At 48.9% G+C, this 21,721-nt stretch overlaps 1 protein-coding gene across 2 annotated transcripts in view; it reads right to left on the bottom strand.

Annotated features, from left to right (window-relative positions):
- The window catches only part of ZCCHC24 (zinc finger CCHC-type containing 24), a 109,802-nt gene extending 89,220 nt beyond the window's left edge, over nt 1–20,582 (bottom strand). For both annotated transcript variants that reach the window (XR_013624418.1, XM_078783814.1), the window contains exon 1: nt 20,354–20,582. Coding sequence is in view for 1 of the 2 variants with exons in the window: in XM_078783814.1 (XP_078639940.1) it covers nt 20,354–20,491 (138 nt within the window). In the remaining variant the exon portion in view is untranslated. The remainder of the gene's footprint in view (nt 1–20,353) is intronic.
- Nucleotides 20,583–21,721: the final 1,139 nt, after the last annotated feature.

The following is a 21,721-nucleotide window of genomic DNA, read 5'->3' on the forward strand; positions in this document are numbered from 1 at the left end:
TCCACACATACATAATTAGATGATGTGTTTGGAGAACTACCCACATCGGGACCTGTGTGGATTGTACAGAGCAACACATTTAATGTTATATTCGAGTAGAAAGTGCGGATTTTGTGGAACGTGCTGTTCCCCTTCGTCAAAAAAGTGGGGCGATACCATCGACGCCCATGCGCGTGGCGAAACTGCAAACACCAAGTCACGACACTGGTTATCCCTGCACAGAAGGCAGGATCTTGCAGGAATCTTTTTTTTTCTTGCCTCATAGATTAGCCAACACATCTATGCCGAGGAAACGGAATGCCCAGTTTATTTTGCATTTTTTTGCATTTACACAAAAGCATAGATGAGGAGACCTCAGGGTTTGTTTCCTGCCATATGGCTTATGCCTAATATGTACCCCCAAACAGTTTGATCAAAAGAAAGAAAAGAGAGGGACTGTGGGGTGGAGGGGGATAATTTTTTCATTTTGATCTTCCCCTTGGTGTGTTTTTGTATATTATTCACAATTCAGCATCTTAAAAGGTTGTGATTAATATCCCATTAAAACTTCCCCCTCCCTCGCTCCCTGAGTGTATAGCTAGGCCGGTATATATACACCGCCGAATTATATTTTATTTTTTTCCCATTAACAAAATCAGTTTTTTGTTTTTTTTGCAATTACCCAAAGATCGGTATTCCAATCAGCGAAGTGACAGGTCTTATATTGCAGTACTAATAATTTGAGGCTAACTTTTACTCTATACAAACCTACATATTACTGCAGCGGATCCATCCCGGTTTCACTGTTTGAGTCCCTTGGGTCATGGCAAAACAACTGCTTCCGTCAGCTAAGTTCACAGCTCTGACTAAGTTCCTGGGACCTGTTTGCCATGTTACAATACCCATTGGGACCGCGTAACTAACTGAGGAAGCATCCATAGGCGCTAGCGACCTATATAATCCAGCCGAGCAATCGTCGGTCGCGAGCACGGCTTGAGACCGGTTTGAGCCAGTTTTCCAAACTACACTACAGCCAGCCTAAGCCATCAAATGTGGCCGCAAGAACTAGCAGACTCCAACCCCGAGACCAGGTATATTTATTAACAAATAAATGCTTGAGGGAAAGATTGCATGAAGCAAAAACAATAACAAGTATGTAATAAATAAACAAGCACCGTTTACTTGATACTCTCTCTTGAAACAAAGCAAGCGAATGCAGATTCTTTAACTATCTGATGCCTTAGGGCCCATCCAATTACAGGACATAAACAAAGGGGATACAAATGTCAAGGGGTCGCTTTCAAACATCGAGGCAAAGCCTTGCAGGAGTACGGGGCAGGTCTCTTGGGAAATGGGTGAACGCTCCGTGACCAGATAACGAGGAGTTTGCATGGCTGGTCTGCGTGGTGCAACCCAGCCAGCCGACAGTTTACCACCACTGCAGCAAGCGTTCCGTGGCTTGGACCATCGGCAAAACAAACCCCAGACTTCACTCCTCGGAGCGCATCCTTCTGGCTTTGCCGGTGGGTTCCTTCTGGCGTAATTGTAAGGCACAATCGGGGGCGTAATCAATTTTGGACACATTGAGTAGTTTTTTAATGGCGTTTACACGTGTTGGCCATATGACTAAGAGCTTCGGTTCACGAGCCCCCCGTGGAGATTTTATAACTGACATCTGAGAACACGGTTTCTCTTTGACAATGCAGTTTCAACACACACACATAAACACCCACAAACACAGCACACACACCTGTGCATTCTCCCATGGCGTCTTGAGATTCAAGGCTCTGCTGTGCACTTTGTAAAGAACATTTATACAGAGGAAAAGAATATAGAAACACATCGTCAGAGGTTAAACGTGGGTTGTAAGAACAGAAGGGCAGTGAAACAAACAATCTGTACATTATTGTGACACATATGTAACCTCACAATTAATTACATTATGCTTATTACAAACAAATATTAATAGGTAACTGAACCATACTAAGCAGTTTTGCCCACTAAGAGTTATCCCCATAACAATATACACGGATGCGAGAATGTACTGGATGACATTTGTAAACTCACACGTTCCCGAAGAAACACGAGAAGCTATTGTAAAGGTTTTGTATCAGTGAGTGGGTGAGTGGGTGATTGGGTGAGACCCATAGACTTGCGTCCACCAACTAGACTGTGCGCTCCGCATTCAGCGCGTACAAATCAGATGGCCACATTGGAAAGCTTGTCCGCCATCACCATTCCGGGCAACAGAGCTCGGAGAACCCGGATGTGCCTGGATGCATATTCGTGTGATGTGCCTAGTTCTACATTATTAACTCGGTGTCCCTGTCTTTAGCAGTATTACATGTATTTACATTCTCTGTTAAAGGTCCAGTATAATACACAGTAGTGGGAATGAAGGAAAATGGTGAAGGAAAGTTTGTAAATTATTAATTAAATAATGGCTTTCATCGAATCCAATAACCCTGTGATTCTCTGTTATTCTCATTCATTCCCTGTGTTTCTCTGTGATTCCCAATGATTCACTGTGATTTCCAGTGATTCCCAATGATTCCCTGTGATTCCCAGTGATTCTCAGTGATTTCTTGTGAAATAATCAATGTAAAATCATGCCCGGCAAACTCAATTTGAGGTAGAAATTACGAGACAATTTATTGATATTTACCACTTTTTATAATTAATTGATACAAAATAAATGGGGTCCCCCATCACACCTATGTATCTACATACGTGCTTTGTTTAAAAGGATTCCAAAAACTAGTCTGACTTTTCACCAGGTAAATTCAACTCGTTTTTAGCTCACCTGCACTTTAGTCCGGTGACCTTATACGATCGTGCAGTGTCTGTAGGTATAGTCTAGTATCTACGGAGGGTATCCGTGTACCCCCCCAGGACTCTACCAAACCAACTTTTTAAGCTTCCTTTTATGGTCCTATTACACATTTGAGATGTTAACAAAAAAAAAATCCCGGCACTCTGGCGATATTCAAAATGGCGTCCAAAATGGCCGCCAAAATGGGTAAAATCATAGAATATGGTATATAACAGAATATGGTATATATATAGGGCCCAGAACAGGATGAGTTTCTAGTTTGCGTTTAAGTCTGTCAGCACGATAGTTCGGATTGGGGAATTGCGTCTCATGCAGCTTTGCAATGTCGAGGAGACGCAACGAAGATAGCTGTACTACTTTACGTCCAATGATTATTGTCTCGTCTACGTGTTGGCTTAGCAGTTAGGGTGCCGGCTTGGGATCCTAGGATCCTGGGTTCGAATCCTGGTCGATCGCTGAATTAACACCAGGGGGGTTGACTGAGCCTGTCATCCTTCCGAGGTCGGCAAATTGAGTACCAGTTCTCTGGTAATTCCCTGTGTGTTGCAAGAAGCGACTAACAGGGTTGGCAGCAGGAAGGGCATCCGGCTGTAAAACATTGCTTCAAAAAGGGAACCACGGTGCCCCAAAAAAGGCCAACCCTTGCTCTGCGGGGAAAAAATGGCCTCCAAAGGTGGTTATTCGACGTACTTTGCCACATGAATTGAAGCATGCTTCATGTGCAGCTTCCAATGCTGCTTGTTGAGCAACAGCCTCGGGTTTGCCACTCCTCCAATGTGCAGCATTGGCTGTATCCTGCTTTCTGCATTTTGGGTGGTATTGGGCCTCTGCAGCAAACAAATCGAATCCTCGGATTCACCTTAAGAGCCACTCATGATTGTTCTCTTCTGCTATTTGCAGCATTTTCTGCCATCCATCACGTTCAAATGAAGAGGTGCCTTCCTTTGTGTCGGTGCCTGCCTTTTTCACATGGATTCGGCCTTTAGTATTGCAGAAAATACAATCAGGTTCAAAAATGATCTTTTCTGATGCTTTCTTTCGCTTTACCCTTCCTTCTTGGCTGGGAGATGGTCCAGGAGCTTCAGGATCGTTAGATGGTTTACTAGGTGTTAACCTATGTAGGTTCAGGGTAAATCTTTGGTAACATCCTCGGTGATAGCCCTCGTTCTCCTGGATCTCATCAGGAATGCCCTGACAGATATCTGTCATTCGATATGAAGAACCTGGTGGTTCAGCTAAGCGACGATCCCGTATATTTTTGAGAAGTGCCAATCTATCATTTGGATTCGTCAAGTCTGAAAAATATGTGAACGATCCATGCTTTATTCCAGACATATGAATGACACAATGTTCCCGTTTGCGTTTTCTTTCCATTTCAACAACTACATTAAACTATTTCTTGCTTGTCTGACATCTTGACTTGTGATCTTGATCTTGACTAGCTACGGTCTTGCTAAGCTAACTAATCTAACCTGTAAAGAGAAAAAAAATACACATGAAAAGATTAGTACACATAATACTTGAGTGTATGTAAATATTCAAAGTGCATCGGGGTGTGTATAGGGGTGTGTTTGTGTGGGTGTGTGTGTGGGGGTGTGTTTTCTGGCTTTCAAATTGTCCGCCATCTTCAATTCCAAGTACGATAGCAATAATAAACATCCTTGATAAGAATTACAAGACGAATATTCAATGGTTCTGTCCCTCTATTATTATTACATTAATGATTATTTGAAGCTGACATTTGATATTTACTATGATTTTACCATTTAAAAAACCATTTTGAACGCCATCTAGGATTTTATGGATGGCAACAAAACATAAATCACCACATCGGCATATTAGTTTCTAATAATCAGGAACATCTATCTATAATTCCAGTAATCTCTGTGTGTTTGTTTGTTTGTACGTTTGTTTGTTTGTACGTTTGTTTGTTTGTCTGTGACCGCTGTTTCTCGACAACCACGGGTCCGATATACTTGAAACTTGCCAGGTATATTGCTGGGGACCCGAGGATGTGCCTTTTCAAGGTTTCATATTAATCGGACAATTACCTACCGAGCTATGTCCAAAAAACGATTCAACCCATCAGAGAGCAGCGAGCTATCGCGTGTGCCGAACGTGGCGAACACACTCTGCCTCGGATGGCACATTTGAGAGCGTATTCATTTATTTCCCGTCGGCAAACTATGTTGGCGCTATGTTGGCGTTAAACGATGTTTTAAAACTAATTAAAACCCCGGGGGGATTGTCACTGTACTCGCAAGCCGTTCGCCGTTCGCTTTGGCGTTGCGAATGGACCAAAACATTTCATGGACCAAACCATTTCATGTAAAGCGTTCGCCGTTCGCTTTGGCGTTGCGAATGGACCAAAACATTTCATGAACCAAACCATTTCATGTAAATAGAGGGGGGGATATAATTTTAGATATAGATATAGTACGGGCATGCCCTAGTCTATCTATAATTCCACTAATCTCTGTGTGTATGTTTGTTTGTATGTTTGTCTGTGACCGCTGTTTCTCGACAACTACCGGTCCGATATACTTGAAACTTGCCAGGTATATTGCTGGGGACCCGAGGATGTGCCTTTTCAAGGTTTTAAATTAATCGCAGAAGTAGTTACCGAGCTATGTCCAAAAAACGATTCAACCAATCAGAGAGCAGCGAGCTATCACGTGTGCCGAACGTGGCGAACAGACTCTGCCTCGGATGGCACATTTGAGAGCGTATTCATTTATTTCCCGTCGGCAAACTATGTTGCCGTTAAACTATGTTTTAAAACTAATTAAAACTAATTTGCGATTCATCGTAACTGCGATTCGTAACTGCCGTTCGCTTTGGCTTTGCGAATGGACCAAACCATTTCATGTAAATAGAGGGGGGGGATTGTCACCGTACTCGCAAGCCGTTCGCTTTGGACCAAACCATTTCATGTAAATAGAGGGGGGGGATATAATTTTAGATATAGATATAGTATGGGCATGCCCTAGTATATTATAATGAATCCAAAGATTAATTTACTGTATATTGTTGCGCGAACCCTTCCGGTTAATACCAGGGCTCGCGGATGGACCGAAACGGACTTACTTGAGGCGACGACCAAACACGGATTTTACTTATGTAGCGTGGGAAGAGGAAGGGAAGTGGAAAGCTGCGGCAAAAGCGCTTACCTGGAGCGCGCCGACGGCAGCTTCGATCCTGCAGGGAATTAATGAACCGAACAACCACGAGATTTAATGTACAAAAATAGAGATTTATTCACGGACCCGATACAATGAAACGCGACGGCAATCAATTAAACTAAATCCTATATTGGGATCCCACACACCAGACTCAACAACAGGACACAGGAATGAATTACGAAAAGAATTGTCTCGTCGTGTAATGCAAAATGTTCCGTGGGCGTGGCGTTATCTTGTCTGTCGTCTTGTATTGTCTGCCGTCCAAACACGGCTCCGTTCGGCCCCGCTCGCGCACCACCAGGCCTCGCTCCAAGCTCCAATCGATCGCACACCACGAGGTCCGTGCACCACTCCAAGCTCCAGAAGCACCGATCGCACACGAGGCCCCAAAGCACCAAAAGCACTGCTCCAAGCACCATGCAGATGGCGAGCCAAGACCACCAAGACCTCTCAAGACCAAGAGGAAAAACGCAGAGAGCACAAGACAGCCAGGGGGGGATGTGCGCAAGAGGCAGCGAAGAACCCAAAAGCTAGAACTCGAGCAAGAGGGACGTGCTGTGCAAGAGGGACGTGCTGCAAGAGGGTTCGAGCTGCAAGAGCAAGAGAGAAAATGGCGTTCGGCGCACCCTGATATAACCTGGGCGGTGACGTCAGCCTTGGCACGCCACCAACCAGCGCCCTCCACCGAACCTTCCAGCTTCGCGCCTCCCGCACTCATTGGCTGGAGGTTCGTGCCTACTGCGCTGACCAATCACAGGCCTGTAGCATGGTGATAGCTCGTGTCACTCCACGTTCCTAGGCCTACCGGAGGTGCAGCTGGCTGTGGCCCATGCGGTGGTGCCCCGAACTGGCCTCTTGCCTGTTCTCTTCCGAAGTCCTTGTCAGGGAAGTGAATTATTTAATGTTGTACTAAGGGCCTGTCTAAGTGTTTATGTTGGTGTGCATTGCCAGAAGGGACGAAGGTTTGACTACCAGGTTTGACACACAGGGGCTGTTATCTTTAATCCCTAACTACCTAGCACACAAACATCCTGGTATGTTCACAGGTCTACTCTTACCCGACAAACCAGACTAAAACACAGAACTTATTACAGGTAGATTCCCTATCGCGACAGTCGAAGCATGTTACCTATTCAGATCTACCTGACTCTAGATATTGCTTTACCCTACCGACATAACCATATTATTCTTAGTTTCTGGCTGTTATATACAATTTTCTATGATTTTGCCTATTGTGGCGGCCATTTTGGATGCCATCTTGGAATTTAAGCATTGTAACAAAATTCAATCATTGTAACAAAATTCAAAACTAGGTATTGGTTCCTAATGATGAGAAACATTATTCCAATGAATAATTTACAATTTTGTCAGTTTTTGGCTGTTATATATAATTTTCTATGATTCTGCATATTTTGGCGGCCATTTTGAACGCCATCTTGGATTTTTAAAAATGGCAACAAAGCCCAATTATCAGAAACTAGTAACTAATGATCATGGAACCAAATCCCAATAATTATTTTTCCAATTTGCCACATTTTTGAGATGGTATATACAGTATTCTATGATTTTACCCATTTTGGCGGCCATTTTGGACGCCATGTTGAATATCGCCAGAGTGCCGGGAATTTTTTTTTGTTAACATCTCAAATGTGTAATAGGACCATAAGAGGAAGATGGTTTGGTAGAGTCCTGGGAGGGGGGGGGGAGAAAAGAAAATACCCTCCGTCAATACTCCCCTAGTAAGTGAGTAAGTGAGTGAATGGGTGAATGAGTGAGTCCATGATTGAGTCCACGAACGAGTAAGTCAGTGCTTCAGTCATTATCGCTTGAATCAAACACGTGATTATTGATGAAACGTGACCACAAGATTCATATCTCATGCCTAACGAAGGTGTATTGACCCCCATCAAAATCTGCGGTCATTGAGGGTGTGTACGGGGGTGAGGGTTTCCCCCCCCCCCCCCCCCCCCAAAGGTAGGTATTTGCTCTCTTCTCCGAAACTCCACACAATTTCAATGAAACTTAAGTACAACCTTCACCCCCCATATATGAATGAATATATGAATGATCGTTTTAAGGCCATTAAAGCGGGGGTTAGCCTTGCGGGTCCCATGACAATCATGGTTCCCTGTTTTGAGGCAATGTTTTTATGGTCGGATGCCCTTCCTGACGCCAACCCTTGGTCGCCTCTTACGATGCGCAGGGATACAGTGTACCTATTCTAAATCGGGGTACACACCGTGGTCATTCATCCCAGCAAGCTGGTACTCAATTAGCCGACGTCGGAAGGATGACAGGCTGAGTCAACCCTTCCCTGGCGTTAATTCAGCGATCGACCGGGATTCGAACCCAGGATCCTAGGATCCCAAGCCGGCACCCTAACCGCTAAGCCAACGCCAGGCTGTACTAAAGTACTAAATGTACTAAATATGTACGAAAGATGATGTACTAAAGATGATGTACTAAAGATGATGTACTAAAGATGATGTACTAAAGATGATGTACTAAAGATGTACTAAAGATGATGTACTAAAGATGATGTACTAAAGATGATGTACTAAAGATGATGTACTAAAGATGATGTACTAAAGATGATGTACTGAAGATGTACTAAAGATGATGTACTAAAGATGATGTACTAAAGATGATGTACTAAAGATGATGTACTAAAGATGATGTACTAAAGACGATGTACTAAAGATGTACTATAGATGATGTACTAAAGATGTACTAAAGATGATGTGCTAAAGATGTACTAAAGATGATGTACTAAAGATGATGTACTAAAGATGATGTACTAAAGATGATGTACTAAAGATGTACTAAAGATGATGTACTAAAGATGTACTAAAGATGATGTACTAAAGATGTACTAAAGATGATGTACTAAAGATGATGTACTAAAGATCTACTAAAGATGATGTACTAAAGATGATGTACTAAAGATGATGTACTAAAGATGTACTAAAGATGATGGACTAAAGATGTACTAAAGATGATGTACTAAAGATGTACTAAAGATGATGTACTAAAGATGTACTAAAGTACTAAAATGATGATGATGATGATAAAAATGATGTACTGAAGGAGCAGCGCTCCTGCTTGAGACGGACGAAGTGACAGACAAGACACAAACTCGTCCGAGAAGATGTTTATTGTATAATCATCTCGGGAACTCTGAAAGCCCGTTTATCGGGTTGGCATATATATATCCAAACCAAAAAGCACACATCAGAACCAAAGCCCCGCCTCTCAGGCGAGGCACGCTTTGGTGGTCATGTGACCGACAGGTGCAAAGGATTATAACCTCGGCGCCGCGGTTTGGCCGCCGGTTACGTCACCGGCTTGGGCCAGGAGATTCTGTTGCTGGTCTCGAGCTTTGGGGGACCCATGGGTCGCTACACACGCCCCCCCAGAATCGCCTTGGTCCAGGAAGGTCAACCTGAGGGGGGTCCGGATGACCCGACCGAAACGACCCTTGGCTGGTCGCGGGGGGGGGGGGGAGGGTCCGGTGTGGTGGCGGGTGGCCGGATGGGGGGTGCAGTGGACGGGGGGCAGCCGCGCCGCAGTGGGAGAGCCAGCCGTTTCGGCTGGCCGACGTCCATGTGGGCCGGCTTGAGGCGGTCCACCGAAATCCGGTCCGCCCGGCCGCCGATGCTGACGACGAAGGACTTGTTGTCCCGTCGTAGGACCCGGAAGGGTCCGTCGTATGGTGGCCGGAGCGGCCCCCGGTGCGCGTCGTGGCGCACAAAGACGTACTCCGCCGTGCGAAGTGCTGGGGGGACGTAGGATTGGGGGTCGCCGTGGCGGGACGTGGGCACCGGGGCGAAACGTTGGGCGGCCTCCTGGAAGTCCATGCGCTGGTGGCGTTGGGCACGAACTCGCCCGGGACACGGAGGGCCTGGCCGTACACCAGCTCGGCGGTGGACGCCTGGAGGTCCTCCTTTGGAGCCGTGCGGAGGCCCAAAAGGACCCACGGGAGCCGGTTGGCCCAGCCGTCGTCCTGGAGGCCGGCCATGAGTGCGGCCTTCATGGAGCGGTGGAACCGCTCACACAACCCATTGGCCTGGGGGTGGTAGGCCGTGGTGCGGTGCAGGGTAACGCCCAACGTGCGGGCGACCGCGCCCCACAGGTCGGACGTGAACTGTGGGCCGCGGTCCGACGAGATGTCCGCCGGTGCGCCGAAATGCGTGACCCAGGTGGCGATGAACGCCTGGGCCACGTCGGCGGTGGTGGTGGAGGCGAGGGGCACGGCCTCCGGCCACCTGGTGGTCCTGTCCACCATGGTAAGCAGGTGGGTGAACCCCTGCGATGGGGGCAGGGGACCCACCAAGTCCACGTGGACGTGGTCGAAACGTCACTCGGGCACGGTGAAAGGAGCCAGCGGAGCCTGGGTGTGACGGTGGACCTTGGCCCGCTGGCAGGGTGTGCAGGCATTGGCCCAGTCGCGGACGTCCCGTCGCAACCCGTGCCAGACGAAACGTGCCGACACCAGCCTCTGGGACGCCTTCCGGCCCGGGTGTGAGAGGCCGTGGAGCGAAGGAAAAATGTGACGCCGCCAGGTGACCGGCACAACGGGACGAGGTTGGCCTTGGGAGACGTCACAAAGCAGGACCGTGTCCGCGAAGGGGATGTCAGCCAAGCGGAGGCCTGTGTCCGCCACCCGGAGCTCCTGCACCGTGCCGTCGGTGGCCTGGTCTGTCGCCATCAGGGTGAAATCGACGCCGAGGTGGACGGCGTTGGCGCCGGCTCGAGAAAGGCAGTCGGCCACGGTGTTGTCCTTTCCGGCGACGTGCCGGATGTCCGTGGTATATTCCGACACGGCGGAGAGGTGGCGCTGCTGGCGGGCCGACCACGGCTCCGTGACCTTGGCCATGGCGAAAATCAATTGCTTGTGGTCGACAAAGGCCGTGAACGGGCGGCCCTCCAGGAGGTGGCGAAAATGGCGGACGGCCAGGTACAGCCCGAGGAGCTCGCGGTCGAAAGTGCTGTACTTCAACTCGTTGGGCAGGAGTTGCCGGCTGAAGAACGCGAACGGCTGCCAGGCCCCGTTTACCCATTGCTCATGAACCGCGCCCACGGCGTAGTCAGAGGCGTCCGTGGTGAGGGCGATGGGAGCATGGGGTACCGGGTGGGCCAGCAGCGTGGCGTTGGCGAGGGCCCGTTTCGCGCCGGTGAAAGCCGCGTCCATGTCCGTGGACCAGACGACGTCGCGCTTCACCGGCTGGCCGCGGAGGGCGGTGTACAAGGGCCGCATGAGTTGCGCAGCTCGGGGCACGAAGCAGTGGTAAAAGTTCACCATCCCGAGGAACTCCTGCAGCGCCTTGACAGAGCGGGGGCGCGGGAAAGCGGCGATGGCCTCGACTTTGGCCGGTAGCGGTACGGCGCCGTTCCGGGTGATGTGGTGGCCCAAAAAGTCGATCGTCGCCGCACCAAAGTGACATTTGGCCGGTGTTACGTGGTCCCCTCGGTGACTACCTGGTCTCGGTGACCCCCGGACCGTGAGAGGACCTTCGCCAGCAAGTAGGATGATATATATGAGCTTTCGTAACGCAACCCATCTGAATTCCGGTCAAGAAGAAACCCCACACCAAGGATCCGGAATAATCAATAATATATTCCCTGAGCAATCAACAACCATCAACCATGCACAATCAATGTTACAAAGATGCAAACTCATCTACACTAACTCTAAGATGGCCATCTTATATATTCCTCACGTGAGCCCCACTCCTGACTCCCTCCATGGTCAATGTCTCTCACAATGTCTCTCGTCTCCTCACACGGGCGGTTGAACGAACCCCGGGCGGACGTGCTCCAAACGTGCCGTCTCGTACCGGGGACAGCTGCTGCAGCGCCCCTCCTTGCCAAGCAACGGGGCAAAATCCAGCGCGGCTTCCAACGCGCGCGAGGCCCCAAAGTGCGACCCGTACGCGTCCTTGTAGACGGGGCAAAACCAAGCGCGGGTTGCAACGCGTGCGAGGCTCGACGTGCGACCCGTACGCGTCCTTGTAGACGGGGCAAACCAAGCGCGGTTTGCAACGCGTGCGAGGCTCAACGTGCGACCCGTACGCGTCCTTGTAGACGGGGCAAAACCAAGCGCGGTTTGCAACGCGCGCGTGGCCCAACGTGCGACCCGTACGCGTCCTTGTAGACGGGGCAAACCAAGCGCGGTTTGCAACGCGTGCGAGGCTCAACGTGCGACCCGTACGCGTCCTTGTAGACGGGGCAAAACCAAGCGCGGTTTGCAACGCGCGCGTGGCCCAACGTGCGACCGCTTGGTTCCGTGCACGAACTCACGGGGACTTGACGTGTCAAAAGGTAGTTACGCGTCCAGGTAACTCCTTTCGCCAAACGGGTTTCGGAACGCCTCTGTTTTCCACGCAGCGCGAGGTCGATTCCACCTTTTGTCGTCGCGGGGCGAGGAAGATCAAGAAGAAGAATCCTCCTGTTCCCTCGTGTCTTTTCTTCTTCCCTTTTCGGTCACTTCCGTTTCCGGCCACTCCCTCCGAAGGGCTCCTGACCCTCCAACCACAACAACTTAATATACTCCACACGGATAAGCAAAGACCTGAATGGTAATTCCCATACATTCACATAAATATGTAACAGCCGGGTTGACGATCAAGCCGTGCTCGCTGAGGCGACCGAACAGCGTCCGGAGGTGGAGGAGGTGCTCGGCTCTGGACGTGCTGACGACGAGGATGTCGTCCAGGTAGGTAAAGAGGCAGGGCAAGTCGCGCAGCACGCCGTCCATGAGGCGCTGGAACGCCTGTGCCGCGTTTTTGAGGCCGAAGGGCATCCGGAGGAATTTGAAGAGGCCGAAAGGTGTAATAACGGCCGTCTTCGGGATGTCGGCCGGCGGACGGGCACCTGGTGGTACCCCCGAATCAGGTCCACTTTTGAAAAAATGGTCCGCCCCGCCAACCGGGCGGAAAAATCCTGGATGTGCGGGACGGGGTACCTGTCGGGGGTAGTGGCGTCGTTGAGGCGGCGGTAGTCGCCGCATGGCCGCCATCCGCCCCCCGGCTTCGGGTCGATGCGCAGCGGCGAGGCCCAGGTGCTGTCGGAGCGCCGCACGATGCCGAGGCGCTCCAGCGCGGCGAACTCGGCCTCGGCGATGGCGAGTTTGGCTGGGTCGAGACGGCGAGCTCGGGCGTACAACGGCGGGCCCGTAGTGGGAATGTGATGCTCGATGCCGTGACGCACCGCGACGGCCGAAAACGTCGGTCGCGTGAGGGCCGGGAACTCTGCGAGGAGACGCGCGAAGTCGTCTGCCAATGGGAGGACGCAGGAAAGCTCGGTGGGCGCGGAACGGCTCAAGGCGCACGCCAGCGAGCTGAAAGTTTCGGCGTTGACGAGACGCCGACATTTAACGTCGACCAGCAGCCCATGGGTGCAAAGGAAATCGGCCCCGAGCAAAGCCATGGGGACGTCCGCCGTCACGAACTCCCAGCGAAAGAGCTGGCTGCCGAAGCGGAGGGCGACGGTGCGTGGGCCGAAGGTGCGGATGGCGGAGCCGTTGGCCGCGATTAAGGAGGGGCCGCAAATGGCGGCCCGCCTGTCCTCCGCCGAAGCGGGAATGACGCTCAGCTGAGCGCCGGTGTCGCAGAGAAAACGCCGCCCTGACGCTTGGTCCGCGATGAACAGCAGGTTTCCGGAACGGCCGGCGCTCATGGCTGGTAGTGAGCGCCGGCCCGACCGTTTCCCGACTTGCCGAACGTGCACGGGGGTCGACATGATCGGGCCTGCCACCCGAACCTGGCGTGGAAATAACACCAGGCCGGGTCTGGCGGGGGCTCCGGTCAACGCGTCAGGACCGGGCGACGCGGCCTCGCCGCTGCCAGTCGCGCCGGCCCAGCGGCCTCCGGGAAGGAAGCTGCGTTGCGGGCGTCGGGCGGGTGGGCGGGAAACTGCGCCGCGGGCGCCGACTGGGCAGCGGGCGGGCTCCCGGCAGCCACCCCGACGAGCTGGCTCGCCGCTCCGATGAACTGGCTTGCCGAATCGATCTTGTCGGCCTCTCTGGCGAGGTCGCGGGGGTTCGTGATGGTCGTGCTTGCCAGGGCGACCCGGACCTGGGCCGGGAGCTGGTGGAGAAAAAGCTCTTGGAAAAGGAAATCCGAGGGATGCTCGCCGAGCAACGCAAGCATGTAGTCCATACGTTCGGACGGGCGCGTATCGCCGAGCTCAGGAAGGTCGAGCAGGCGTCGTGCGCGTTCAGCCGGGGAGAGGGCGAAAGCGCCCAGAAGAAGTGCCTTGATGGCGTCGTACTTTCCGTCAGCGGGCGGGCTCTGGAGGAGGCTCAGGCAGCGGGCGGCGGTCACGGAGCCGAGCGCGGCGACCACGTAATGGTATTTCGTGGTGTCTTCCGTAATGCCACGCAGGGCGAACTGGGAGTCCGCCTGAGCGAACCAGACGGCGGCTTGTGCTTCCCAGAAAGTGGGCAGTTTGAGGGACACTGCCGTGTCCATCGCGTGTCGTAAACTCGGGGTCACCAGTGAAGGAGCAGCGCTCCTGCTTGAGACGGATGAAGTGACGGACAAGACACAAACTCGTCTGAGAAGATGTTTATTGTATAATCATCTCGGGAACTCTGAAAGCCCGTTTATCGGGTTCGCATATATATATCCAAACCAAAAAGCATACATCAGAACCAAAGCCCCGCCTCTCAGGCGAGGCACGCTTTGGTGGTCATGTGACCGACAGGTGCAAAGGATTATAACCTCGGCGCCGCGGTTTGGCCGCCGGTTACGTCACCGGCTTGGGCCAGGAGATTCTGTTGCTGGTCTCGAGCTATGGGGGACCCATGGGTCGCTACAGTACTAAAGTTTGTTCACAGCATTAAAAATATCAAGGTCTCTAATGGGTCTGTGGGGGGTTTGAATGACTGTTTCTCCTAATCCAGGTGAGCTTCAGGACCCGTTGTCCTCTTTTTATTTCTACGATTATTCACTTTAATGTTGAACTGATGCATTATTTAACCAACTCGTCCATTGTTTTTGGATTTAACAATGTTGATGTTACTCAGTCTATGACTACGGTTAACACCTAACATGGTCATATCCTAGTAGTAAAATATGACTGACTTATAACTCGTTATCGTTTGAGGTTATGTACTCTATGACGTCATGCTATACTACTCACTTATGAAAGGAAATTCCACTGTTTCTCCTCCTTCGGCTGGTACAACCGTAGCAAGTGCAGCTTTCCGCCATCTTCCAACTACTTCACATTGGTTTGAGATGCAAATTTGCCCGGAACGATGATGGCGGACAAGCTTTCTAATGTGGCCATGATTTAATATACCTACGCCCTCTAGTGATTGAAAGGTAACTCTATGGTGAGACCACTCTGGTTCAAAGATCTACCTTAATCTATATACCCCGGCAGGGCTCTGCATTGTTAAATGCTTTGCTGCTGATGGTAACTCTTCAGTTTACCATCACAATAACTTTTACTACCCATTATGTTCGTTAGAGACAAAAGAAAGTGGTTTATAACAAGGACTCCAAACTTGGCTTATTCTAAAGATATTTATTTAATACATAAAAATACCAGTAATGGATAAACTATAAGCATATTTTGTATTTTCAACATTTATTAATCCCAATATTCACTTATGGCTAACATGTAATTGGTCCAGAGCAATATCATGAAAATCAGCCCAGGTGTTTGATCAAGGTAACCAATATAATAGCTCAGTGAATGTTATTCCTCGTGAATTGCCAGACAGCTTGGAGATGCATTTGATTGGCTTCATGATGACCAAACCAACATGTGTGAACTAGAACGGTACTTGGTAGGGAGGATACCTCTGCTGGGCTGAACAGTTTACGTTTTGTATCCCACTGATCTGGATCCGGATCCGGGACACCAAAATCGAATCGACGTGTTCTTGTCACACACCCAACCTGTCCACCAAGTTTCATACGAATCCATCTACAACCTTTTGACATATCCTTCCTTCCTTCATTGCGTGGAAGTGCTCCTTCATCAGGATGAAGATTACCGCATTGCATTATCCTGCTCACAGACAAACAGACAGGGGTGAAAACATAACATCTGCCCACCTTCGGTGATGACGGTAATAAAGAAAGAAACCCTTGCGCGCTCACCTGGTAGAATAAACAGTATACTGCACTGATTAAAGGTATTTTAAACCAATTTCAATGGTTGCTAGAAGACAGGGAAGCATGTAGAATCATACTAACATAATCATAAGACGTTAAACAAACAAACAAAAACATACCTATTTTGGGGGGCAACCCCCCCCCCCCCCACCGCCCCGTATACCTCCTCAGACCCCAATTTTTCTAATGCCTTGAACAAACATTGGTACATCACGGGTGATGAAGGTTGTGGTGAAGTTTCATTGAAATTGTGTGTGTAGTATCAGAGAAAAGTGCAAATACCTATTTTAGGGGGGGGGGGGGCAACATATTCCACCCCCCCTCCTCCACAGACCGCCTTCGACCCCGATTTTTTTTAAATGCCGGCAACAAACGTTGGTACATCACGGGTGTTGAACGGAACATTGTGGTCAAGTTTCATCGGAATTGTATGTGCAGTTTCTTCGAAGAAAGCAAATACCTATTTTGGGGGCAACACCCCAGTAGACCCCTCACCGCCCGATCTCTTTTAATGCCGTGAACAAACATCGGTACATCATGGGGTATGAAGGTTGTGGTCAAGTTTCATCGAAATAGTTTGTGTAGTTTCAGAGGAAAAAGCAAATTCCTATTTTGGGGGTTCAAACCTGGATCCACTGACCCCCGGTAGAACCCCTTAGACCCCGATTTTTTTTTTATGCCGTGAACAAACTTTATTCACAACATAACAAATATAATTTGTGCTAAGTTTTGTCACAATCCCATCAGCGGTTGCGGAGAAGAAGTTTCAAGTGTTTACGGACGGACTGACGGACGGACGACGCGTCATCGCATAAGCTCCCCTGAACTTCGTTCCAGGTGAGCTAAAAATCAGAAGATTAAAAAGTTATGATTCATAGGTTAGAGGTGAAGGAAGACATTGTATCCAGGTATATTGGGATTTGGGTTAACTGGGATTTTATTATCACGTGGCCACATAAAAGAAGAAGAAGTATCACAAGGATGTAGGTGTAACTAGGATATAGGCATAACAAGGATATACAGTATGTGTCTAGTCATAATTAGGATTAAGGCAAACTATGACCTAGATATGACTAAAATATAGATATGACTAACATCTACGTATAACAGATATCCCAGTGTAACTGGCATCGAGGCATAACCAGTCACCCGGATCAATAGGCATAACTGGGATGTAGGGGTAACCGTGATCTAGGGGTAACATTTTGGATATTGGTATTCTGAGATCTCAGAATCATGCGGATACAGCTATAACTAGGATATCGACAAAAACTAGGATCTAGGCATAACCAGTCACCAGGATCAACAGGCATAACTGGGATGTAGGGGTAACCGTGATCTAGGGGTAACATTTTGGATATTGGTATTCTGAGATCTCAGAATCATGCGGATACAGCTATAACTATAATCTAGGCAAAAACTGGGATCTTGGCATAACCAGTCACCAGGATCAACAGGCATAACTGGGATGTAGACGTAACAATGATCTAGGTGTAACCAGGATCGAGGCAAAAACTGGGATCTTGGCATAACCAGGATACAGGGATCTTCACAGAACTGGGATCAACATAAAACAATGATCAAGATATGACTAAGATTCAGATATGACTAAGATTCAGATATGACTAAGATTCAGATATGACTAAGATCGAGGCATAACTGTGATCTCAGTGTAACTGGCATCGAGGCATAACCGATAACTGGGATGTAGACGTAACAGTGATCTAGGTGAAACCAGGATCTAGGGATAACTGGGATGTAGACGTAACAGTGATCTCGGTGTAACCAGTATTGAGGCATAACTGGGATGTAGACGTAACAGTGATCTCGGTGTAACCAGTATTTAGGGATAACTGGGATGTAGACATAACAGTGATCTAGGTGTAACCAGTATCTAGGGATAACTGGGATGTAGACGTAACAGTGATCTCGGTGCAACCAGTATCTAGGAATAACTGAGATGTAGACATAACAGTGATCTAGGTGTAACCAGTATCTAGGGATAACTGGGATGTAGACGTAACAGTGATCCCGGTGCAACCAGTATCTAGGGATAACTGCGATGTAGACGTAACAGTGATCTCGGTGTAACCAGTATCTAGGGATAACTGGGATGTAGACTACACCTACGAAAGGTGTAGGCATAACTGGGATGTAGACGTAACAGTGATCTCGGTGTAACCAGTATCTAGGGATAACTGGGATGTAGATGTAACAGTGATCTAGGTGTAACCAGTATCTAGGGATAACTGGGATGTAGACATAACAGTGATCTCGGTGCAACCAGTATCTAGGGATAACTGGGATGTAGACGTAACAGTGATCTCGGTGTAACCAGTATCTAGGGATAACTGGGATGTAGATGTAACAGTGATTTAGGTGTAGGCATAACTGGGATGTTGATGTAACAGTGATCCAGGTGTAACCAGGATCGAAGCATAACTGGGATGTAGACATAACAGTGATTTATGTGTAACCAGTATCTAGGTATAACTGGGATGTAGACACAAGAGTGATCCAGGTGTAACCAGGATATAGGTATAACTGGGATGTATACATAACAGTGATTTAGGTGTAACCAGGATCTAAGCATAACTGGGATGTGGACACAAGAGTGATCCAGGTGTAACCAGTATCTAGGTATAACTGGGATGTAGACACAAGAGTGATCCAGGTGTAACCAGTATCTAGGTATAACTGGGATGTAGACACAAGAGTGATCCAGGTGTAACCAGGATATAGGTATAACTGGGATGTATACATAACAGTGATCCGGGTGTAACCAGGATCTCAGCATAGCTGGGATATAGATACAACAGTGATCCAGGTGTAACCAGGATGTAGGTATAGCTGGTATGTAGATACAACAGTGATCCAGGTGTAACCAGGATCTAGGTATAACTGGGATGTATACATAACAGTGATCCGGGTGTAACCGAGACCGAGGTATAACTGGGATCCAGAGACAATCGGGATGCAGGTATAATCAGGATCGAGGTACATTATCACCTTTGTCCTTTGTGTCTGCATATAAGGAAAGACTATTTACAATCAGGTTCATGGACAGGTACACTCAACGTGTGTGGCGGCACATACCGAGCACATCATCATGAGTGTTCGTTTCTCATGACATTCCAACTCATTTGAGAGTGACAGGTACGTTTGGAGCAGCAAGCTTCTTCTTTTCAAAGGACAAACTCGGTTGAGTTTCCCATAGCTAATTTAAAAGGTTTCTTTTTATATATTTGGCCTATAATTAGCTGGCACACTCTTACAAGGCACATCCAAACGTTCTTGACGTTACATGATTGTGTCTCGTCTGAATAAGAGTTTGGGGGCATCGTTTATACAAACGACATGAATAAATACACATATTAGGTACAATATCCATTGTTTTGATTCTTGTGCTTCTGCCTTGTCGCACCAGCTGACCATGGTGCACGCTACAGTTGGGTGGTTGTGTGCACGAGATACAAAGCGATAGAGCTATAGGAATGCGGCGGTAAGAAGAGTGGAAGGGTCAAAGGTTGTGGAGAGGCCTGTGGCCATTTGTAAACAAGGCGTGGATATCGGGCCATGTCGGTGCCCCTCACCCTCGGAGCACAAGAACTAACAGGCTCCATGACAGGGCCGCTCGGCCTGCAAACCGACGGCTCGAGCAAGTCGAGTCCACAATGAAACTTTCACCGAACCCGTAGAACGTCTCAGAGTCAAAAACCCAAACTTTTGAAAACTTTTAAAAACTTTTGAAAACTTTTGAAAACTTTTGAAAACTTTTAGAAACTTTTCTGGGTCTCGCGCGCACCCGAGGACGACGGGACCCACGTCGGGGAAAAGAAAGAGGTGGAAAAAGAAAAAAGAAAAAGAGAGACGTGGACAATTTTCACAATTCCACAAGTTTTACAAGGACGGGGGGAAACGACGGAATTTTTGGGGGTTAATCACGTGTTCGCGGGGAAACGCAGCGTCACCGAAAACGTTATTCGAACAAAAAAAGGAAATTTCGACGAGATCGTGACGTTCGGAGGAATCGGAGGGTCAGAATATCCCCCACCCCGCAAAAAGTCAGGACAAAAGGAAGTCGATGGGAGGCGACGGGACGGCCGGGCTGCTTAAGGGGAGAAAGACGAGAAAAGCAAAGAAATGCGCGAAAGCAGGAAGAGATTTGAGGAAGAGGAAGAAGAGCGAGGAGAGGGCGGCGAAGCGGTCGCCGAGATATGGAAACTCACGTCCGGCTGCGGTTCTGGCCTGAAAGCCTCGAAGGCGGTTAACCTCCGGGGCTCCTGGAGGGACAGGCAAACCCAGGAGAGAAGCTGCGCCGGGGGGTACAGAGACGGCGCCGGGTCCATACCCGACAGCAGGCTCATGGCCTCGGCGCCACCGGCCGCTATAGCTGGACCAAGCCGCTCTCGCTCTCGCTCTCCCCTCCCTTTCCTTTACTCTCCCCCTCTGTCTCTCCCTCTCCAAGTTTGGCACAGTGCGCAGAGAGACCCCCGCCTCTTTATTCGCAACAACGGCTGGAATCTCCCCCTCGACTCCGGACATCTTCATCATCGTTTCAGGTCTTCTCGGTCTCTCGAGCAACTTGTTTAAAAAGTTTCAGTTCGACGAAACAAAAGTTTGTTTCATCGTTTCAAATTAAATAATATCCCGCGCGTAGTGCGGGGTTCAGGCCCCGGGGTTGCGCTCGCCTCTGAGCTGTCTCCTCTGGGTTCGATTCCCGACACGACTGTAAACTGCCGACCTGGTGTTTCTCCCGCAGGACGAAACCTGCATCCGCGCCGTCCGTGCGTTTAAAGCCGGCTGTCCTGTCTGCTAGCACTACTTTATAATGCGCGTGTTAAAGAGTTGCCGAGTTACATCACCGGTCAGGCATGGCCATCCAGTTCGTGAAAGACCATTCCCTTGGCCGACCCCTCGAGACAAGGCGCAACTAATTGGTCTTCGTTCGAGGTTCAGGCTATTAATGCATTTCAGCATTGCTCTCTGAAATTGCATTCTTGGACAAAAAAAAAACAGCTTACACATCACTTACTAATTCACGAACAGAAAATCCTGCACATCCATGGAAATGTCTCAGGTGTTTGCGTAAACTGCGCAATTCCTAACGACGGAATACGATTTGAAAGAGAAAAGGTTCGAATCCATCACTTTGTCTCGTGTTAAGCAACATGTCACATGCTCATCGGATAATGAAACTATTGCTCATGACAAAGTGCTTTTGTCCAGACCAAACCATACAAGATGAAAGATGATGACTTTCCTCGAGACGCTCCATCAGATGAAATCGACCCTCCTGGCAATTCCAAAGCTATGGTGATGGCATTTTGTGTTTTTAGGATAATTGCATTACAGGGGACATTTGTCCAGATTTGTATCTATTTGCAGTGAAGATGAGACAAATTCCAGGTGAGATAAGACAATCCTCTCGGTAAAGGTCCCTCCAAACCCACATTCTCCTATAACCATCAGAGGGCTTTGCCTGATGGTACACTGGGAAATTTCAAATGATAAATGTTCTGTATACTGAACAGAGGACCGAGGGGCATATTTATACAATATACACGAGTCATAACGAAAACTTTAAAAATTAAACC

Source organism: Myxine glutinosa, chromosome 8 (assembly GCF_964187855.1).
Source record: "Myxine glutinosa chromosome 8, kmMyxGlut1.1, whole genome shotgun sequence".
Taxonomy (NCBI): Eukaryota; Metazoa; Chordata; class Myxini; order Myxiniformes; family Myxinidae; genus Myxine; species Myxine glutinosa.